The following is a 19831-nucleotide window of genomic DNA, read 5'->3' as shown; positions in this document are numbered from 1 at the left end:
TAATATTTATGGCAGGCACTGAAAGGCGGTTATAAGGCTTTAAAAACACTACTGAAATGCCTCTTAAACACAGGGTATTGACACATTTGTGAACAAGCTCTAAATTTGATCCCTACTTTTGCATTTCTTGCATATTTCCATAATCCTTGAGAAACTGTAAAAAATTAACAAACATTCAAAGAATTGTAAAATCATACAAAATATTACATTCAAACATATGGATAGCTATCATTTCATCACTAGAGCCCACACAGATCATTATATTGTCGATGCTGGTTTATCATTTGTTAAACTATCAACCTAAACCATCTGCATTAAGCTTAATTAATTGTCAGTATCTAATATTAGGCAGTATGTATAATCCAAAGAGAGAGAGAAGACTACATTGCACAGGCTGCTTCTGTGAAGCATACAAAAGAACTGTCTTCTGGCAGTAAGTCTGAACCAGATTTCAACAAGGAGATTATAAATGCTGAGTTATGATTTTGCTATCCAGAGAGATCAGAAATGAACATTTGAAAAAGTAAATAAGTAACAGTCTGCTGAGAGCTGCATCAGTTCTGCCAAAGCATTGCAAGGAATATTAACCTCATGGTACAATTTTTTTTTTGCACTATATTCACAGTTTATGCTAATAAAACATACCGTTCAGTCAGTACCATGCCCGTGGTTTACGATATATTTTATGAGTTACACGTTGTACTGTCCAGTAGGACATAACACACCTGCACATTTATAGTTTCGTGAGCCCCATGTATACTGTGCTTTGTGTGATTTTCAGATCAATAGGCTGTAACATACATTGCAAAAAAACAGAATTCTTTGCAGTTAAGTTAGATATTTAAATTCTGAGCTATCATCTTCCACAAAAATCAATAAACTGCTGTCATTTGGTTAACATGCAATGAAAGGAATTTATATAGGCAGCAAGATATCTGCATGGTTTGTAGTATTGTCTTACAGTTCTGTGTTTCTGTGTTTTTCTTGCCCCCATGGATACTCTATTTATAGAGCTTGTTTGTTCACCAGAGAAAAGGGTCAGTCTGCTTCCATCCAAATGGGCAGTTTCTTTGGAGTACCGCTAAGCACGGGTTCACACTGCCCAACACTTCCACGTGACTTTGAAGTCGGACCCCAGCACAACTTCAGCAAAACTTGCATGCAACTTCTTTAACATAAGTCAATGCAAGTCATACCAAAGTTGGACCAAAAGTATTGCAGTCGGAATGACTCAAGTCGCACCGATTAGAACGACTCCATTGCAGAGAATGGGGTCCAACTGGGGTCTGACTTCTGCTGCAACAAGTGCTCCAAAGTTGGATTGTCACATCAGTGTGAACCGGGCCTAAAGCAGAACACTGCAAAGCAGTTGGTAGAACCGCCTTCAGAAACAGCTGCCTCTAACTGAGGTAAACTACTTAGATGATTTATTCACTTGTGTAATTAAAGTGGTATTAAACCCAAAAACATGATCTGGCCAGTAGCACACTTCTTGCCTAAGGTGTCTCCACTCTGGATGTTGGAATGGAGACACATGTGGATAGCATCATTGTCAGTCTGGGGAGTGTTAGATGCACTAGCAAATTTAGCTTGACTTGACTAACAAACTCCAGCTATCACTTTTAAGCAGGTACAGCAACATTTTTTTTCCTTTTAATAAAGGTTTTACATAAATTTTCATTAAAAATTTTGATTGTAAGTACCCCTGTTAGTGTTAAGTGGTTTGTCTCAACCCTCAAATTGCCACTTTTTCTGGACACCTTGGTCTTGGTAAGGAAAATAACAGGCTTACTGGCTGAATCAACAAGTGAAAATAAAGGAAAGAAAGCCTGGGTATAGAAAAGAATCACCCCCCGTTAAAATAATCACATTTTGTTGCTTTGCAGCCTGAAATGAAGAGAGATACAGTTTTTGTTTTATCCAGCTGTATTTACTCAGTGTAACTTATAACATCCAAGTTAAAAAAATAACACCAACATGTCAGAAAAAAATAGCATCAAAATGTGATTATTTTAAAGGGGGTGATGCTTTTCTATGCCTACTGTAAGAATTGGTAAGCTGTAATACATGAAATGTTTTTTTTTTTTCAGTTTAATACGGTTTTAAATTTCAGCTTGAGCGATTGATCTCTGTAAAAACAGTTTTTTTTTTTTTTTTTTACAATACATTGTACATAGCCTAGAGCTCCACCTGCTGGTAGGATAGGAACACTGCATAATATTCATATGGCATATTTCATTTTTAACTGACTAAAAAGAAAAAAGAATCGTGTTTTTCTAGTCTTGATCATAATGTATACTATACTATTCACTATACAACAGTGAATAAGATAAGTATATATATTATATTTTTTGTTAAAAAAAAACACATCATAGAAATCTAAAAAATAAATACAGGATATATGGAGCTAAAGTTTAAGTGCATTTGCTTCAATAAAAATGGCATACTGAATATGCCTTTTCATCACTGATAGCAATTTCCAACTGTTTGGTTGGATAGGTATATTGATTCCTCTCCTTTTTTGTTACACTATAAAACCCAAAGCAGCTGGCAGTAGTCATAAGGAGCTGTGCTGGAAAGCATAAATTGCATTTTTGAAAGAGTATTTTTTGAGCTTCTGTCATATAGTTAATTACAGATTATATTCCTGAGTGGTCTTTGTCATCTTTCACTTCTAAGATTTAACCATATTGTCAAAGGAGTTTCCTGTATGGGTTAACATTCACACTTTAGCTGGATTTTTCTTGCAGGGTCTCATAGCTGCATGAACTGAACTTTTGGTTTTCTATATATCTGGTTTGCATCTTCTGCCAGCAAAAAGTGATATGCCGCGTTCACACGATCACAATTTCCGACAACAAAATCCAGGATTTATTTCCGACGGATGTTGGCTCAAACTTGTCTTGCATACACACGGTCACATAAATGTTGAAAATTCCGAACGTCAAGAACGCAGTGACGTACAACACATACGACGAGCCGAGAAAAATGAAGTTCAATAGCCAGTGTGGCTCTTCTGCTTGATTCCGAGCATGCAAGGAGGTGGGACTTTATATGAAGCTCATGATGACAAAATTAATAGAGTGGTGGTAAAAATAAATGGTTTAATGATACCATTGATGCCAATGTCTAGCCTGGCAGTCATTAGTAATAACATGTTTATAAACATTTATATTCATGGTAAAAAATTATTTGCATCACTGCTGTTTTTTGCTGCAGTGGTTTTTTTGTTGTCAGAATGACAGGGATGGAGGCACAGGACTCTACCCAGTCATGGCTTCATTTAAAGTCCCAATTTCCCCAATCCCCCTCTTTTGATTCCGAGCATTCGTGGAATTTTGTGCGTCGGGAATTGTGTACACACGATCGGAACCAGCTCTCAAATTTTTGTTGTCAGAAATTCCGACAAAAAATGTCCGATGGAGCCTACACACGGTCGGAATTTCCGACAACAAGCTCCCATCGAACATTTGTTATCGGAATGTCCGATTGTGTGTACGCGGCATTTGAATTTATTTTTATGGCCTAGGCCCGAGGCTGAGCTCCTCTTCCTTCTTCCTGCAGTCCGCGCAGTACAGGAGATTCAGTTTCCTGTTCCCGGACGGACTGACAGGAAGTGCACACACTGAGTGCTCACTTCCTTTCAGTCCAGCCGGCCAGGAACAGAAAACTGAATCTCCTGCCGCGCGGTACGAGGTAGGGAGGGGGGTTAAAAAGAACACGGGGAGGAGTAGTAAGGGGGGGAGGCAGTCATTAGGACCCATTTAGTAATAAAAATATGGTAGCTTGCTGACCATAATAAAAACAATTACCATAGCTTTCTTTCCATTTTCTTCTTTCTTTACCATCCCATTTCCATCGTATTGCTTCTTTTTTGAATCAGGTAATATTTATTAAAGCTTTATGCAAACATTTACAAAGCAGAGAAAAGACTCTACAAATGTTCAATTGTTGAAAATGTTCAAATTTTATGCACATTATATGCAACAGCAGTATTTGCACTGTAAACCTTTTTTATTTATATAAAGTTTTGGTGAACTTAAACTGTATCGCTATGCTGTGATTCCTGTAGGCTTTGCGTGCGTGGGGGGGTTGGGGGGCCTCCATGTCCATTTTGCTTGGGGCCCCCAAATTCCTTCAAACGGCCCTGTTATGGCCATCAGAGTGGAGTGGAGATTGCTGTAGACACTCAGAACCTCAATACTGTAGTCACTGAATGTCCTTCATGTTCTCTCTTTTTAATGTTTTTATAAAGGTTAGTCTGCTAGTAAAGAACTGTCAGGATTAAAAGTAGACTGTAACACCTTATTTTACGCACCTGGGTATGCTATCACATGGCCCTCTGGAACTTTGTTTCTGCAAGTGAAGACAGGTGATCTACTGCTGTAGTCTAGTCTTGTTGCCACTACTTTTTTGATGACATTCCACCGCTGGATTCTTCTGGACCCTTATAAGGTCCCACTGATGGACACTGATTGGAAGTGTCCACATCATCATGGAGTGGCATGGGTATCCAAAATAATGATCCTCTGCTGTCTAGAAGGAGGAAACCTGAGGACCTGATACTTCACATGACCTCAGATTCAGGTAAGTAAATAGGACTATATTAACTAGATTGTTTTTAAGGACAAAACCTTTAGATAACTTAAAGGGAAATGTGTTTTTTATTATTTATGTTTAGGCAGGTACCTGGAGATCAACTTTACCTTCCAAAAGTGTTATACTGCACTACATTTTTCATCCCTCCTTCAATTTATTGCTTTTGATATTTTGATAAAGTTGCTATAAGCCCTCCTTCACATGGGCGTGCTTCACCCATGTGAGGGCCGTGTTTGCAAGCAGTCCTATTCATTTCAAGAGTGCGTTTGGGAACACGCACCCATGAGGCTGTCAAAATGGGAGCAGCAGCTGTGCCCTTGCAATTGCTGCATCCCAATAGACATGGATGGGGTGGAACACCTGTGCATCCCCTTGTAGACAAACATGCACCTTGCTCAGGAATAGGCTTTGGTATGCCCATGTGAAAGGGGCGTAAAGGTAGTAGTGGTGAAAAATCAGTACCTGCTGCTCATAACTTGAGAGTGTGATGGGAGTATTTATTTTGCCTATATACTTGTGCCTCTATCTTATCTCATAAAGTCTGAGGTGTAAAATGGGAAGCATTTTTAAACCCTAACACTGCTAACCCTGCCACCCTTTTAGAAGCTGCAGTGGTCTGATCTTAAGAAGCCCTTTAAATTCCTTTTATTCAGGGGCCCCTAAGCTCCCTACCCTTTCACCCCGTCTATGATCACCACTCTATGGGCTTGGAAGGCAGGTCTGGTGCTTAAAGGTTATACCAAATCGGCTGTTTCTCCTAGTGCCCCCCCCCCCATGGTTTAACCCTACTTTATCCCATTTCTATATGCTCCCGGAGTCTAGTGCTTGGACTAAGTATGACATTAGAACAATCTCTCAAGTCATCACTGGCCACTCCTTGCTTTCACTACCCCAACTTTATGCAGCCCATAATAACCCTCATATTTTGCTATCTACAGCTCTCCTATGCTTTTCATAGTCAGTTCCCGCATTCTTCTCTCCTTGTAGTCCAGTCGACCTTGAAGGAAGTTCTCTGAACAGAATGTGATGTGAAACCTATGTCTCACTTGTACTCTCACCTCTTGTTGGTATCCTTACCAACCCTGGATGGACTTAGAGCCCAGTGGCAGTGTGACATACTAGACCTTGACATTTATGATTGGGAGGGTATTTGGGACCTTCCTTTCTGGTCTTTGGTCTCCCTACGGGACAGACTCGTACAATTAAAAAATGTCCATAGAGCCTAATTTACTCATTATAGACTTCATAGGATGAAGCTCTCCCACCCGCTGGAGTGTTGGCGATGTGGAGACCCCTTGGGCGATTTCTTCCACATTATCTGGTATTTTCCTCCTGTTACCGGGTTCTGGGCGGATGTGCTTGTTGCAATAAATGAAAATTGTGTATATCGCGCTGACACCAAAAGTTTTTCAAGCAGCAGCCAGCACAGCAATAAATAAATGGAAATCAAACTAGAAATAAAAATATGCGCAGTGCTTAGAAATTTTGTACAGCTACAAAATCGTGTCTGTAGAAAACAATATGAAACCATGTGAATAAACACAAAATTAAACTCTAAATAAGTCCATATAGTGTCCTAATAAAATTGATAAATTGAAAGTTGATAAGTCCATAAAAAATAGTGATGAAAAAGGGGTGAACTGGATCAAGAGAAAAGAAAACGTCTTCATTGTGACGTCAGTGTTGGTTGAATATACAATATGACCACCACCGGTTGTGAGAATAAATGGTGTCATATCAGTTCCTCTACAACCCTCTGTGCGCATTTGTGTATTTGGTTTGGTGGAGGAAATCCCACTGTGGTTGAACGTACACTGACCACCCTAATTCTGTTTTATGTTAGGAAAGCTATAGCGTTACATTGGAAAAAGTCCACCCCCCTAATTTCATTTTGGAAACAATTGGTGAACAATAGTCTGCCTCTCTATAAAGACACACTAACAGAGGCTGCGCCAGGAAATATGATAGGGTCTGGTCCAAATGGTTGGCTGATCCCTCCACTGCTCCAGAGATGACCTTTTGATAGATTGAATTTTTAACCTATTCTTTATATGTGTATATTTGCAATGGGGACATTCCCCCTCCTTTTACAACATTTCCTTTGATCTACTTATTAGTCAAACTCTTGAATATCCACGTTCATGTGTGCAGCAACATTTTTGTTACCCCTAGATGTAATTCCACGCGTTGCTCATTTTAATTCTATGATAAACTTTTCTGATGTTGTTGTGTGGACTTGCACCACTGTGATTTGATGTTGCTTTTGTTGTTGTATTTAAGGGGCTGTTAAACTCTATTAACAGATTTATATATAAAAAAAAAATAAAGCATTTTTAAAAATGTGAAGAACACTTTCACTATCATTAAAATGTATGAAGGTGCACAAATTGTGGATCATCTTGTTTCATGTTTTTAGATATAACATTTATTCCACTTGATTCAGTTAATGTGCTGGCATAGCAGCAACCTGCTGGTTTGCAATAAAAATTCTATTCTGACCTTGAGAACATCAGATTGTGACAGTGAAAAACTAAAGCCTATCTTCCACAACTTATACTCAGTGTCCTTATTTAAATCTCAGAGGCTGGCGCACATATCAGAGTTGGCCAGGATACTTATGATGTGTTGTTTTTAATCTTGTGTCTAACAGCTGCATTTAGTATTTCCTGGAGATTTGATATCTGAAAATGCAATACAGTATATAACTTTTTAAAAAGAGAAGTCTAACCTTTCAGCGCTGTAACTGTGCATACAAATTTGCTCAAACTATACATTTGAAAGGGTAGTGCATAATTTTACATATGGGGATTGCACCACTTTGGCCTGCCAATAAGGCGTGCAAACAATTTTATACAGTCACACTTCTAAAAAAAAAAGGGGGGGTCACACAGCAAATATTACACTTTTATTTATACAATTACAAAAAACCTAAATATACAAAAATACAAACAGTACTCCTTACTCCATAAAAACAAACTTACATAAAACAGTAACCTGCCTCTTTAAAACATGATGAAAAATGTTTTTTTTTCATTGGTGTCTGTAAAAAACCTGGTCTGGGCCTTACATTTAATTTTTTTTCGATCAGCCTGCTGGCTAAACAACATAAATACAACAGATTTCTCTATCCATACAGTGTGGATACAGGAATCCCCTGCTGTGCTATTGCATTCTGACTGTTGCACGTGCCCATTCACTATAGACGATAATGCCAATCAACTTTTGTCTAGCCAACATGCCCACCCACTGTTAGCATTTCAGCAATATCAATATTGATACACAAACCAATACTCAACTCAACCAATAGTTAGTAATGCACAATAGTAAACCTGCAAAGAGCAAAAGGATATGAGAGCTGAACTAAAAAGAGCATATGTACGTATTAAGTAGCATAGCAGTGAATGCAAACCCAAGGGAGGCAAAAGGAGGATTAGTCAGCCAAAGAGAAAGGTAAACTAGCAAACTGTTGCTTTGTATGTATTGTGGCAGAGTCACTTGGTCAGGAGCTGCTGGGTTGCCCAGTGTAGAGGCCTTATCTCTGAGCATAAAAAAAAACCCTTCCAGTGGGGCATCCGAACTGCAAGGGTTAAACATTCATTAGGTCTGGGGATGGAGGAATAAGGTGAAATACCTAACTTATCCCTCCCTCCAGCATTCTCCTTCCATCTGTGCGACCTCTCCCCTGCAGTCTCTTTTTCAAGGCTCCAGGGTCTGCGGGCACATGCTTACCCCCAATATACAATGCAGGACTAATGGCCCTGCATTGTATATGATCACACTGAGGAAGAAGATGAGAGCCCCAGAGCCTGTTGTAGTAAGGAATATGTCATGTAATATAGCCTCTTCCTCTGCACCCTAGAGTTACCTAGCATTTACTCCTCCGCTGCAAGGATATTTTTTCATTTCATACTGGAGCTGGGCTTTAAATAGAAGAATGGTGTGTTCATCAAACATGAGAATGCCGCCTACCAAAAAGGAAATGTCATAATATCACATTATAGATGATGTACAAACAGTATCATGTATACAGTACATTACATACAGTTAGTAGTACAAAACAAAAACATCAGTGCAAAACTATCTGACCTGTCTTTGGTATGTTATACTGAAAATAACTACTGTATGTGTGTTTAGCAAATAAACTAATTTGAGTTCATGATGCAATTTTTATGGGAGGACACCTAGTGGCAATACAAGATAAAGCTCATAACAGTATTTGGGTGGAATCCAGAGATTTCAATTATGCCTTGGCTTGCTACAGCACTGGAGGACAGTGGTGGGGAGATCTGTAGCCCTGCCAAGCCTGGGTCCCGACTTGCATTGAACTATGCAACTCTTTACCAACAATTTTAGCAGATCCTTTTGCTTAATTCTCTATAGAAATATAACAATATTAACTAACTTAACAAATAAGTTTGTATTATGCTAGAACGGTCAACTTAAGGCTAGCCATACATAGGTTTGTCCATCCATGGATTGTGGATGGAGGAATCTTCAGTGCCAGCTTTTTTTTTAAAGCAGCTGCAACAACCACTGCTGTTTGAATACAGAAAAAAAGATTTATCTGATTGGTTGACTGGTTGCAGTCAATGTTCAGCCAACAATTTTTCACCAGACTCCTTCAATTTTTCAATTAAAGTTTGACAAGTCGTGTATGGCCGGCTTAGCAGACATATGGGATGTTTATGTTACTATTATTACAATGTGGAGTATTTATTATTTTGATGGACTACAGAGTTTTTTGCTTTGAGCAAAAAAAAAAAAAAAAGATAAAACGTTTATGTAAATGTTATTTGACAAATAAAATCCATAAACTTTTACAATCTAAATGTGCTTTTCCTTTCCAAAAAAAAGGTTTTAGACTCTCACGTTTCACCCTGATAAATCAATTGGTCTTACTCATTAGGGAGGAATGGAAGTGATAGATTTGTGACAGCAGTTTCCTTGATAGATATGAAGTGAGAGTGTTTCTTGTGTGGTCAGAGAACTCCAGCGACCCTCATTTGAAAATAAAGTGAGTCATTAGAGCTGGGAATAGGAAAGAAATTGTTTAAATAATAACAGCATAACAGTTTCCTTCTGAGCTGTGACTTTCCAAGTTGGAATGCAATTCTGAATAGTTCTCCTATTCAAGTCAATGCGTTTCTGAATAATTTTTATTATCTTCTCTCCCCCTTATCCCTCCCTTTTCCCCTTGTCTTGTAGATTTACACAGACTGGGCAAATCACTACCTAGCAAAGTCTGGTCACAAGAGGCTGATTAAGGATTTACAACACGATATTGCCGATGGTGTCCTGCTGGCAGAGATCATTCAGATCATTGGTAAGTGTCAGTGTGTGAGCAGCAGGGAAGTAGCTGGGTGGCAGTATGACTTTAGACATGAAAAGGTTAAACAGAATGTGTGTTTCAATATGTCTGCACTGCAGTTACTAATTCCAGATGTCTTCCTCAAGCTCAAACCTTTCTGTGAGTTTGTTTTTAAATTTATTTGCATTAAAATACTGGGATGTAACTGATCAAAATTTTACAACGGCTTCACTGTATCTGCCACATGCTGAAATGTCAGAGAGGAAGACTTGATCAAACCATACTTCTCCCATGTAGGCATTTTGTGTGCTGGAGGGAATGAGTCTTTTCTGGGATGCCTTGAAACATTATCCCTGGCCATGCATAGACAATCGGGGAGGATTTCATGTCAGCAGTTACTTGGCAGGGCCAGGAGAATTAGTAGTAGATCACATTCACACTTCCAGTGTTGTAGAGTGTGTATGGTTCTGGTGTATCTGATAGTAGGAGAGACTGCTGAATGGGGACTGGAGTGCTGGAGGTAACAGAATACACTTTGACTTAACTAGCAACTCAAGTGTCATTACTCCTTTCACTAACTCACCTCTGCTTCTCTGTTCAGCAAATGAAAAGGTTGAAGATATCAATGGCTGTCCGAAGAGCCAATCCCAGATGGTAAGTCCATTTTCTAAATAGATACCTAAATAGATATTTACCTGAGATGTTGGAATCCAAAATTAGCAGCATTCTGTATAGTTTTGTTTGAAAGTTTTAGAGTGCAGCATTATTACTATCATTATTACTACTAATAATAATATTATTATCATCATTATTTTCTGTTTGTTTGGCACCACAGCAGTCCATAGCACTTTATTATTTTTATCATTAATATTATTATTATTATCATCATCATCATTTTCTGTTTGTATGGCACCACAGCAGCCCATAGCATTTTATTATTATAATTATTATTACGAAGGTTCTTCGAAAAGTTTCCGCACTTTTTTAAACTCTAATAAATATAAAAAAAAGTGTGGAAACTTTTAAGACCCCTCATATTATTATTAGTGTTGCTTTTTGTATTATTATGATCTTCTGTTGTATGGCTCCACTGTAGTCCATAGCACTTTATTAATATTATTATGATTATTTTTATTATTGTTATCATCATCATCATTTTCTGTTTGTATGGCACCACAGCAGTCCATAGCATTTTATTGTTGTTATCATTTGTATTAATATCATCTTCTGTTATATGTCTCCACAGCAGTTCATTGTTATTATTATTATTGTTGTTGTTGTTGTTATGATTATTACTACTATCTTTATCATCTTCTGTTATATGGCTCCACAGCAGTCCATTGCATTATATTATTATTATTGTTGTTGATGTTATGATAATTATTACTATGTTTATTATTATCATCTTCTGTTTGAATGGCGGAAAAACATCCTTAGCACTTCTTATTGGAAAATACAACAGATATACTGCATTATAAAAAAGGTAAATTAGTGGCCTGGGATTTTTAATTGACACCAAGAATACAAACAACTGAATTAAAATTCACAATATTTATTAATACAATTTCTTAAGCGATAATAGTCTGCAACATATTAAGCAGCAACAAAAAACAATGTGCATAGATTCAAAACCACCATATATATAGTACAGCACATCTTCAATGCTTAAAGTGTACAAAAAATACCAACGCGTTTCAACTTAAAAGTTCTAAGTCTTCTTCAGGGGGTTGATATAGGGGTATGATTTGTACCATAAACACATGTGAATAAACCAAACCAAAAATACAAATCATATAAAAAAGATTTACATTATATTTGTATGATAGTTTACATAAAGAAATACTCAGCATAACATGATGTAGGATGGATGCCCTTACCCGAGGTGGTTACATGACAGTGTCCAATATAGCACATAAAATGCAATACACTCCTCACAGATTGACCCAACAGATCATCCAATGGGCAATATAATAGTATAATACAAATAAGTGAGACAGGTCTATCAGAAAATGAACAAGACCTCCCAAAAATTCTATGCATATGGGTACTTGCACTGACCTTAAAAAGTCTTCAAAAAGTATCAGGACAGGTAGACCTTTTCACGTATTTGTCAAATATTATTCAATTGCCCATTGGGTGATCTGCTGGGTCAGCCTATGGGGAGTTTATTGCGTATATATATATATATATATATATATATATATATATATATATATACACACAGTGGGGACGGAAAGTATTCAGACCCACTTAAATTACTTAATGTACACACAGCACCCCATATTGACAGAAAAACACAGAATTGTTGACATTTTTGCAGATTTATTAAAAAAAGAAAAACTGAAATATCACATGGTCCTAAGTATTCAGACCCTTTGCTCATTATTTAGTAGACGCACCCTTTTGATCTAATACAGCCATGAGTCTTTTTGGGAAAGATGCAACAAGTTTTTCACACCTGGATTTGGGGATCCTCTGCCATTCCTCCTTGCAGATGCTCTCCAGTTCTGTCAGATTGGATGGTAAACGTTGGTGGACAGCCATTTTTAGGTCTCTCCAGAGATGCTCAATTGGGTTTAAGTCAGGGCTCTGGCTGGGCCATTCAAGAACAGTCACGGAGTTGTTGTGAAGCCACTCCTTTGTTATTTTAGCTGTGTGCTTAGGGTCATTGTCTTGTTGGAGCACTCTGGAGAAGGTTTTCGTCCAGGATATCCCTGTACTTGGCCGCATTAATCTTTCCCTTGATTGCAACCAGTCCACCTGTCCCTGCAGCTGAAAAACACCCCCACAGCATGATGCTGCCACCACCATGCTTGGACAGGTGATGAGCAGTGCCTGTTTTTTTCCACACATACCACTTAGAATTAAGGCCAAAAAGTTCTATCTTGGTCTCATCAGACCAGAGAATCTTATTTCTCACCATCTTGGAGTCCTTCGGGTGTTTTTAAGCAAACTCCACGCGGGCTTTTATGTGTCTTGCACTGAGGAGAAGCTTATGTCGGGCCACTCTGCCATAAAGCTCTGACTGGTGGAGGGCTGCAGTGATGGTTGACTTTCTACAACTTTCTCCCATCTCCCGACTGCATCTCTGGAGCTCAGCCACAGTGTTCTTTGGGTTCTTCTTTACCTCTCTCACCAAGGCTCTTCTCCCCCGATAACTCAGTTTGGCCAGACGGCCAGCTCTAGGAAGGGTTCTGGTCGTCCCAAACGTCTTCCATTTAAGGATTATGGAGGCCGGCCACTGTGCTCTTAGGAATCTCACATGCAGCAGAAATTTCTTTGTAACCTTGGCCAGATCTGTGCCTGCTCTTCAGGCATTTCCTTTGACCTCATGATTCTCATTTGTTCTGACATGCATTGTGAGTTGTAAGGTTTTTAATAGACAGGTGTGTGGCTTTCCTAATCAAGTCCAATCAGTATAATCAAACACAGCTGGACTCAAATGAAGGTGTAGAACCATCTCAAGGATGATCAGAAGAAATGGACAGCACCTGAGTTAAATATATGTGTGTCACAGCAAAGGGTCTGAATACTTAGGACCATGTGATATTTCAGTTTATCTTTTTTAATAAATCTGCAAAAATGTCAACAATGCTGTGTTTTTCTGTCAATATGGGGTGCTGTGTGTACATTAATGAGGAAAAAAATGAACTTGAATGATTTTAGCAAATGGCTGCAATGGCTGCCATTGCAGCCATTGGCTGCAATAAACAAAGAGTGAAAAATTTAAGGGGGTCTGAATACTTATATATATATATATATATATATATATATTGCAGCTATTGTCTCTTTTAAGAAATTGTATTAATAAATACTGTGAATTATATTTCAGCTGTGTTTGTATACTTGGTGCCAATTAAAAATCCCAGGCCACTAATTTATCTCTTTGCTACAACTATATAGGGATGTGGCACCTTGAAACTACTTTGGGTCTAATTAAGACTATCAATTAAATAATAGATATACTGTATATCAAAGTGATTTTAATTAGAGAATTAGTCTATCTCAATACAGCTTTCATTCTAAGGGGCAGTTATTATAACAGGTCAGGATTTTGGGGATTTTCTACATCATATTTGTTTCATTTATGCCAGTTAATTCAAGATATCTGAAAAAGTGGAGGAATGTGGCTTATGACAACCAGAGTTGTTTTTGACACCTCATGAATAAAACAAGTCTGCAAGAACTGTCTATGTGTCCCATAGCAATCATGATATTCTTGACAGTGTTATGGTAAAAATTAAAGTGAGAATCTGGTTGCATGGCCAACACACAGAAGAATTTTTCAATGCTTTTTCAGACATAAGACTGTAAGCCTTTATGTCAGAAATACATTACACCTAATTCAGTGTTTGCGCTGGAATTTGAGTAGGTAAAACTGTTTTGTCTCTAAACCCAACAGATTCCCCCATCCAAGCTATAAATTGCATATTGATAAATGTCTAGCTGCAGCTATTCTATGTCAAAAGACCCGAACAGCGGCTGCATCTGATTGGTTGCAGCTGCTGTTTTGGTGACATGAGAAAAACACCAATCATTTAAACTATATGCTTGGGAGATTTTTTTTAAGCTGTATGAGTTGTTTATCAAATATGTTTTTAATAGGCAGAATCAACAACACCAATTTTGCTAGTGTCAGGATAGTACCTGAGTACTTATAAATGCAGCAAATAGAAAGAGCTTTGAAATGTGTGTGTGCTTTTTAACATATCTGCTGCCAACAGCACCATTGTAGTCTGCAGCCTCTACCTACGGCATATTTGCCATGGTAAAAGTGCCAGCCATTTTGGTACCATATATATGGGGAAACACATGGCTCTGCACTGCAAACCTTGGTGAGAACAGCACCCCAATGAGACAAGTCCCCAACAAAAGACCCACAGTACTCCTCCTTGTTCCACACTTTCTGCATCTGCCCCCTCCACAACATTCTTCTACTGCACTTGCGGCAACATCTATGCCCTCTAACGACAGAGAGAGAAGTCTCAAAAGGGGGTTCAGAGGCTGAGGATACACTATGTCAAGCTAGGAACATGATCATGGGGCCATGCTAAGGAGGGTCAAGTGATGGCTTGCAGAATCCTTCAATAGTGACAGCGCAGTCACCTGTACCCACGCCTCCTCTTTAGCTTCATCCTCTTCCCCAAGCATCTCAGTGCATATACAACATCTAGGCGAAATGCTGTAATGCTGCCACCATAACCATCTCATGCCACCCTTCCTGGCCTATTCCAGTGCTCTGGCACTGTAAAGGTGCCACACAAAGCTTCAGTTGAAAAACCTAGGCCTTAGGCTGCTCGTCCTTCAACGATGCAAAGTAAAGGGCAAGCAGAAGCAAAGAGAGGGGGAAAAAGTTAAGGTATATGTAAACCCAACATTTCATATTCCTGATATGTGTCTGCTGTACCATGTACATGTATGAAAAACTATCCTATTCTCTTTGTATTCCTTCCTTTGTGTGAAATCCCTGGTGTTCCTGCCAGTGCCACTGCTTTTCATTTAAAGTGTTACTAAACCCACAACAGTAAAATCAGTCTGTATATGGAGTAAAGCATGCTTGTTATACTCACCGTGGAACCTAAGGGGTTAATCCTGCGCATTGTGTAAAAAGGCTGTTTGATCCTGTCTCCTCTGATCTTCCCCTTATTCCACTGTCCCTAATCCATCTCCTGATAAGACAAAGCCTTTGAAGTTACTCTGCACATGCTCAGTTTGGTGTGTATTGCTAGAGAGTTTTATTTTTTTCTAGGGAGGGTGCATATGATCAGCACAGGGCCAATCAGCACTGTCCAGACAGAGGGTCAGGGGTCCTGCAGCCTCATAGGACAGTCAGAGGAGAATGAAAACTCCTCCTACAAGCTTTAACCAGACACTCATAAAAGTCACAAGACTGCTGTATACTGCTGATGAAAATAATTGAAGATATCATGAATGCAGGGTGCTGGGTTTAGTAACGCTTTAAAACTGACTAGACTAGGCATGAGAGAACAGCATGGTCAGTTCTCTAGCAATGCTGAGAACACAGCCTGCTCTCCTCCAATGATAAGACTTGTCCTGAGCCCCCCCACACAGCCTTTCACTGGGAAGCTCAGTGTGCTGTTGTTTCTCCTTATGCAGCTGAGAACAGCGGGAATGTGATCACTTATAAAAAAAGGGGGAACAAAAAGGTATTTATAATGTTTTTTTTTATATCTATACAGTATACAAATGTTTTGCCTTTCATTACTATTTCAAGCTGAATGGGTTGTTTTACAAGGTGATTGTTTACAATCACTTTTAGTGTTGAATCCTATGGTTATAAGCTGTCTGCTCTTCTTCAAATCTTCCTTTGAGAAGCATGGAAAGGCTCTGGTGAGCTGGGTTTTTTCACTCTTGCATTGGTGAATTGCACAGGATGTAGTGAAGTGGCTGACAAAGCCTTTCTCATATTAATCCTTCCAGGGGCAGAGCAGCCATTACTAGCAAGTACTACAAATGCATCCTCTTCCTCAACCTCCTCAAGGGTGCATGGCAGCACCTTTTGCTTATAGTAGTGCTAATGTGCCCTTCTCCCTCCTCCTCCTCCTCAAGAGCACCCAGCAGCCACTTTATTACAGAATACTGCTAATGCACCCTTTGCCTCCTCCTTAAGGGCACAAAAGCCCCAGACCAGGCTAGAGCTATTTTTCCCCACTCCTCCCTTCCAGCCCTTTCACATTCATCCTGACAGCCTTTTATTCCCCTTACCTGGTGAAGGCAGCTATACTCACCTAAGGGCCCTGTCCGAGTCCATCGTAACCGCAGGTTCTGGTGCCACCGCCACTGCCATCGCCACTACAGGGCTATGATGGCACCTGAGACCACTGGTCTTGCCCCACAATGACATCAGTGCTCTTCTCTATCCTGAAATGATCCTTGCAGGAAGTAAGAAAATGGAGAAGACTTGGGTCATGGTGCCATGTGACCTCGGCTCCAGGTAAATAAAAAAAGACATTTAACTGCTCAGTTAAAAAAAAAAAGAAAAAAGATAGCTAGTGTGGGCTAGGAGGCAGGAACGGGAGAGGGATATTTGGATGCCAAAGAGAGACCTTAAAGGAGCTTTCCTAACCCTCAGAAGCCCCTTCAGTCCCTAAAATTCAAAGTGTTTACTACAATGCATTTTGTCTTAGGTACAGAGTTCAAATACGGTGTAATGAACTTTGTGTATACATTGGATTATATCATTTTTGGTGCGCACATGCAGCCCTTGTGAGCGAAGCTTTTCTCTCACTGAGATCCTTACAGTCTTGGAGCAATGTCCATGTCAGAGTTATTTAAAGAGGAAAGGGAATGTGCATTTATGACAAGTGACCTAACAACTGTATTTTAAAAATAAATAACTTGGCTCTAAGGGCTCTCACCAAGTGCACTGTATGCAAAATTCTATGTTTTTCACAAAAGGAACATACTTGGGTCATACCAAGGATGTTTTCTTTTTCAAGGATATTATATTAACTATAGGCATTTAATGCTCATATGTCACACACTACCAACTACATTCATGAATGTGTATGCACAAGCCAGCTGGAAAATTCTAACTTGGTTAACACACTTTCGTATTAGGTTTATTTATCAACCCTCTCTAACCCAGCAACAAATATTGCTTGTATTTCAAAATGAGCATATATGATCTTTGTTTTTAAATGCTGCATAGTCCTTAACCACTTCAGCCCCCCCAAAGGATTTACCCCCTTAACCTCCCTGGCGGTATGATTATTTCAAATTTTTGATGCTGAAAGTGGTACATTGTCTCGCATGGAAATTTGTCATTTTATATTGTAGGCCTGTAATTCTTAGGAATAACACATTTAAATCTGTCCAAACAAGAGTCTAGTAGACATCCAGAGTATGATAAAGTTTGAAACACAAAATCATAAATTATAATATAATAAATAACTATAAATAATTATCAAAAATAATAATATAATAATAATAAAATGTATTCAATAATGTAATCAACTCAAAAACACTGAAATTTGCTCAGTCACAGAATTGTCGCTGTCGTTACTTTCAGTGTCTGATGACAGATTTCCCCACAAATCACTATCGCTCAATTCTGCATTGATTCTAATTTATCGCTGTTTTCTAGCTGGTCTAAAACCGCTTTTGACGTAAAGGGACGCTTTTTGGTTGCTATGGACATTCTCCAGTTTCCAGGCAGAAAGAACAATATATATAATATAAAACTGCAAGCAGGGCACTGGACAAAGCAATAGGAACAAAAGGGAGGCAAAAAATTTGATACAGGCATGTAATCTGTAAAATTACAGTGTACTGTATGTGTTCTGTTTTTTGCACTTTTTGAATTGGGCACCGGGCTCCGTCCCCATGCGTCGTGCCGCTTGCAGGGAATGGAGCTCGGCATACAGTACATCAGACGAGTTTGGCTCAGGGTTTCCGCTCTTGGTATGAAAAATTCACCACGAGCCACACTCTTGAATACTGCTGTGACAGACCTAGCCAGGACAGAGGCTTTTGGAGGGGACTGAATGCTAGCCTCTTGCCTACCCATCATGGGCCCTGGCATTTGGGGAACGGTGCTCTTTGTGAGCTGTATGCCTGGGGACCTGGGGAGGTGGTGTTACTTTGGATTTAGGTCCATATCCCCCCAAGACACACAGACTCTGGGAACCCTGTATATGCCATATTAGAAATAGTGACTGATTCATACTGTTGGGACACATACTGTTAGATGCTAATGTCATCAACTCCAGCCAACTGTCTGTTGTCTTCTATAATATTAATGAGTCTAGTATAGCTTGCCACAGCTTCTAAAAGTCTTTTGTTGTTTGTGCTAAGTAACCCTGCAATTGTATGAAGGAGTTCTGTGTTGAGATGTATGCTAATGTGTAGTGTAGTTAGGGAGTCACATCGGCTGCTTTAAGGGATTAGTTAATTAGCTCATGTTAATTTATGTTTCTGGTTACAGATGTATTGTTAGAGTAATATCAGCAGGAGGGGGGAACCTCCTCCTCTTCTACTGTATATAAGACTTGTATTTTGGTTCTAATAAAGAGTCCATGTTCAGCAACTAAACGAGTATCTTCTTGTTTTGTGCTTGTGAGCGGCTGAAATATCTGATATCTATATTCAGACTGGGAGGAAGTGGTATATGACGAAAGCACTCAATCGGAGTGTGAGACGTTTCATTACATTACTGCGATGCAATCCCGAGTGTGGCTCAGGGTTTCCGTACTTGGTATGAATAATTCACCCCGAGCCACACTCGGGAATACCGCTAATAAGGTTAAAAAAGTGGAACTTCCGCTCATTTGTTTCCTCCCCCTCTGGTGCCACAATTGGCACCTTTCGGGGGGGGGGGGACAGGATTCCTGTCTTTGATAGGTTTCCTGTTCTCACTTCCTGGGAGCCACTGCCGCGGATATTGACATCACGGCTTGGCTCCCTCCTCTTCCCTGTCGCCGGGCCAGTAGGAGAGAGGAGCGGAGCCTTGTGCATGCGCAGTAGGGTTACCGGCGTGAAGCTGTAAAGCTGTAAGGCTACACTGCCAGGTACCCTTACCCACAATGGCGGCGGCAGCACCCGACAGCTAATGGAAACATTTTTAAAACTGATTTGTATTTTTCTACTATGTAAGTGTATATAAAAATATTCAGTAAATTCAGATTGAAAACAAAACTGATTTTTTTTTAGCCCACAAATATACAATGTGGGCCTCGTACTGAAAAGATTAGAGAGCTCTGCTGTAGGGTGCTTTCACACCGAGGTGACAACGGCAAAGCGCTGCTATTTTTAGCGACGCTTTACCGTAGTTTTAGCGGCGCTATCCGGCCGCCAGCGGGGCGCTTTTAATCCAAAAAAGGGTTAAAACGGCCTGCAAAGTGCCCCTGCAATGATGAATTTTGCTGTTTGTGTTTCGGTCCAGTCAATGGCACTATTGCTCAT

General features: G+C 39.4%; 1 protein-coding gene across 1 annotated transcript in view; it reads left to right on the top strand.

Moving 5' to 3' along the window:
• NAV3 (neuron navigator 3) overlaps positions 1–19831 on the top strand; it is a gene marked incomplete in the record, with an annotated part of 918952 nt that overhangs the window by 552781 nt on the left and 346340 nt on the right. Inside the window, 2 exon segments of the mRNA XM_073620003.1 lie at positions 9805–9922; positions 10509–10561. Coding sequence (XP_073476104.1) covers positions 9805–9922; positions 10509–10561 — 171 coding nt within the window.

Source organism: Aquarana catesbeiana, linkage group LG03 (genome assembly GCF_042186555.1).
Source record: "Aquarana catesbeiana isolate 2022-GZ linkage group LG03, ASM4218655v1, whole genome shotgun sequence".
NCBI classification, from domain to species: Eukaryota; Metazoa; Chordata; class Amphibia; order Anura; family Ranidae; genus Aquarana; species Aquarana catesbeiana.
The sequence above is the reverse complement of the archived record's forward strand: the minus strand, read 5'-3'. Positions and strand labels throughout refer to the sequence as shown.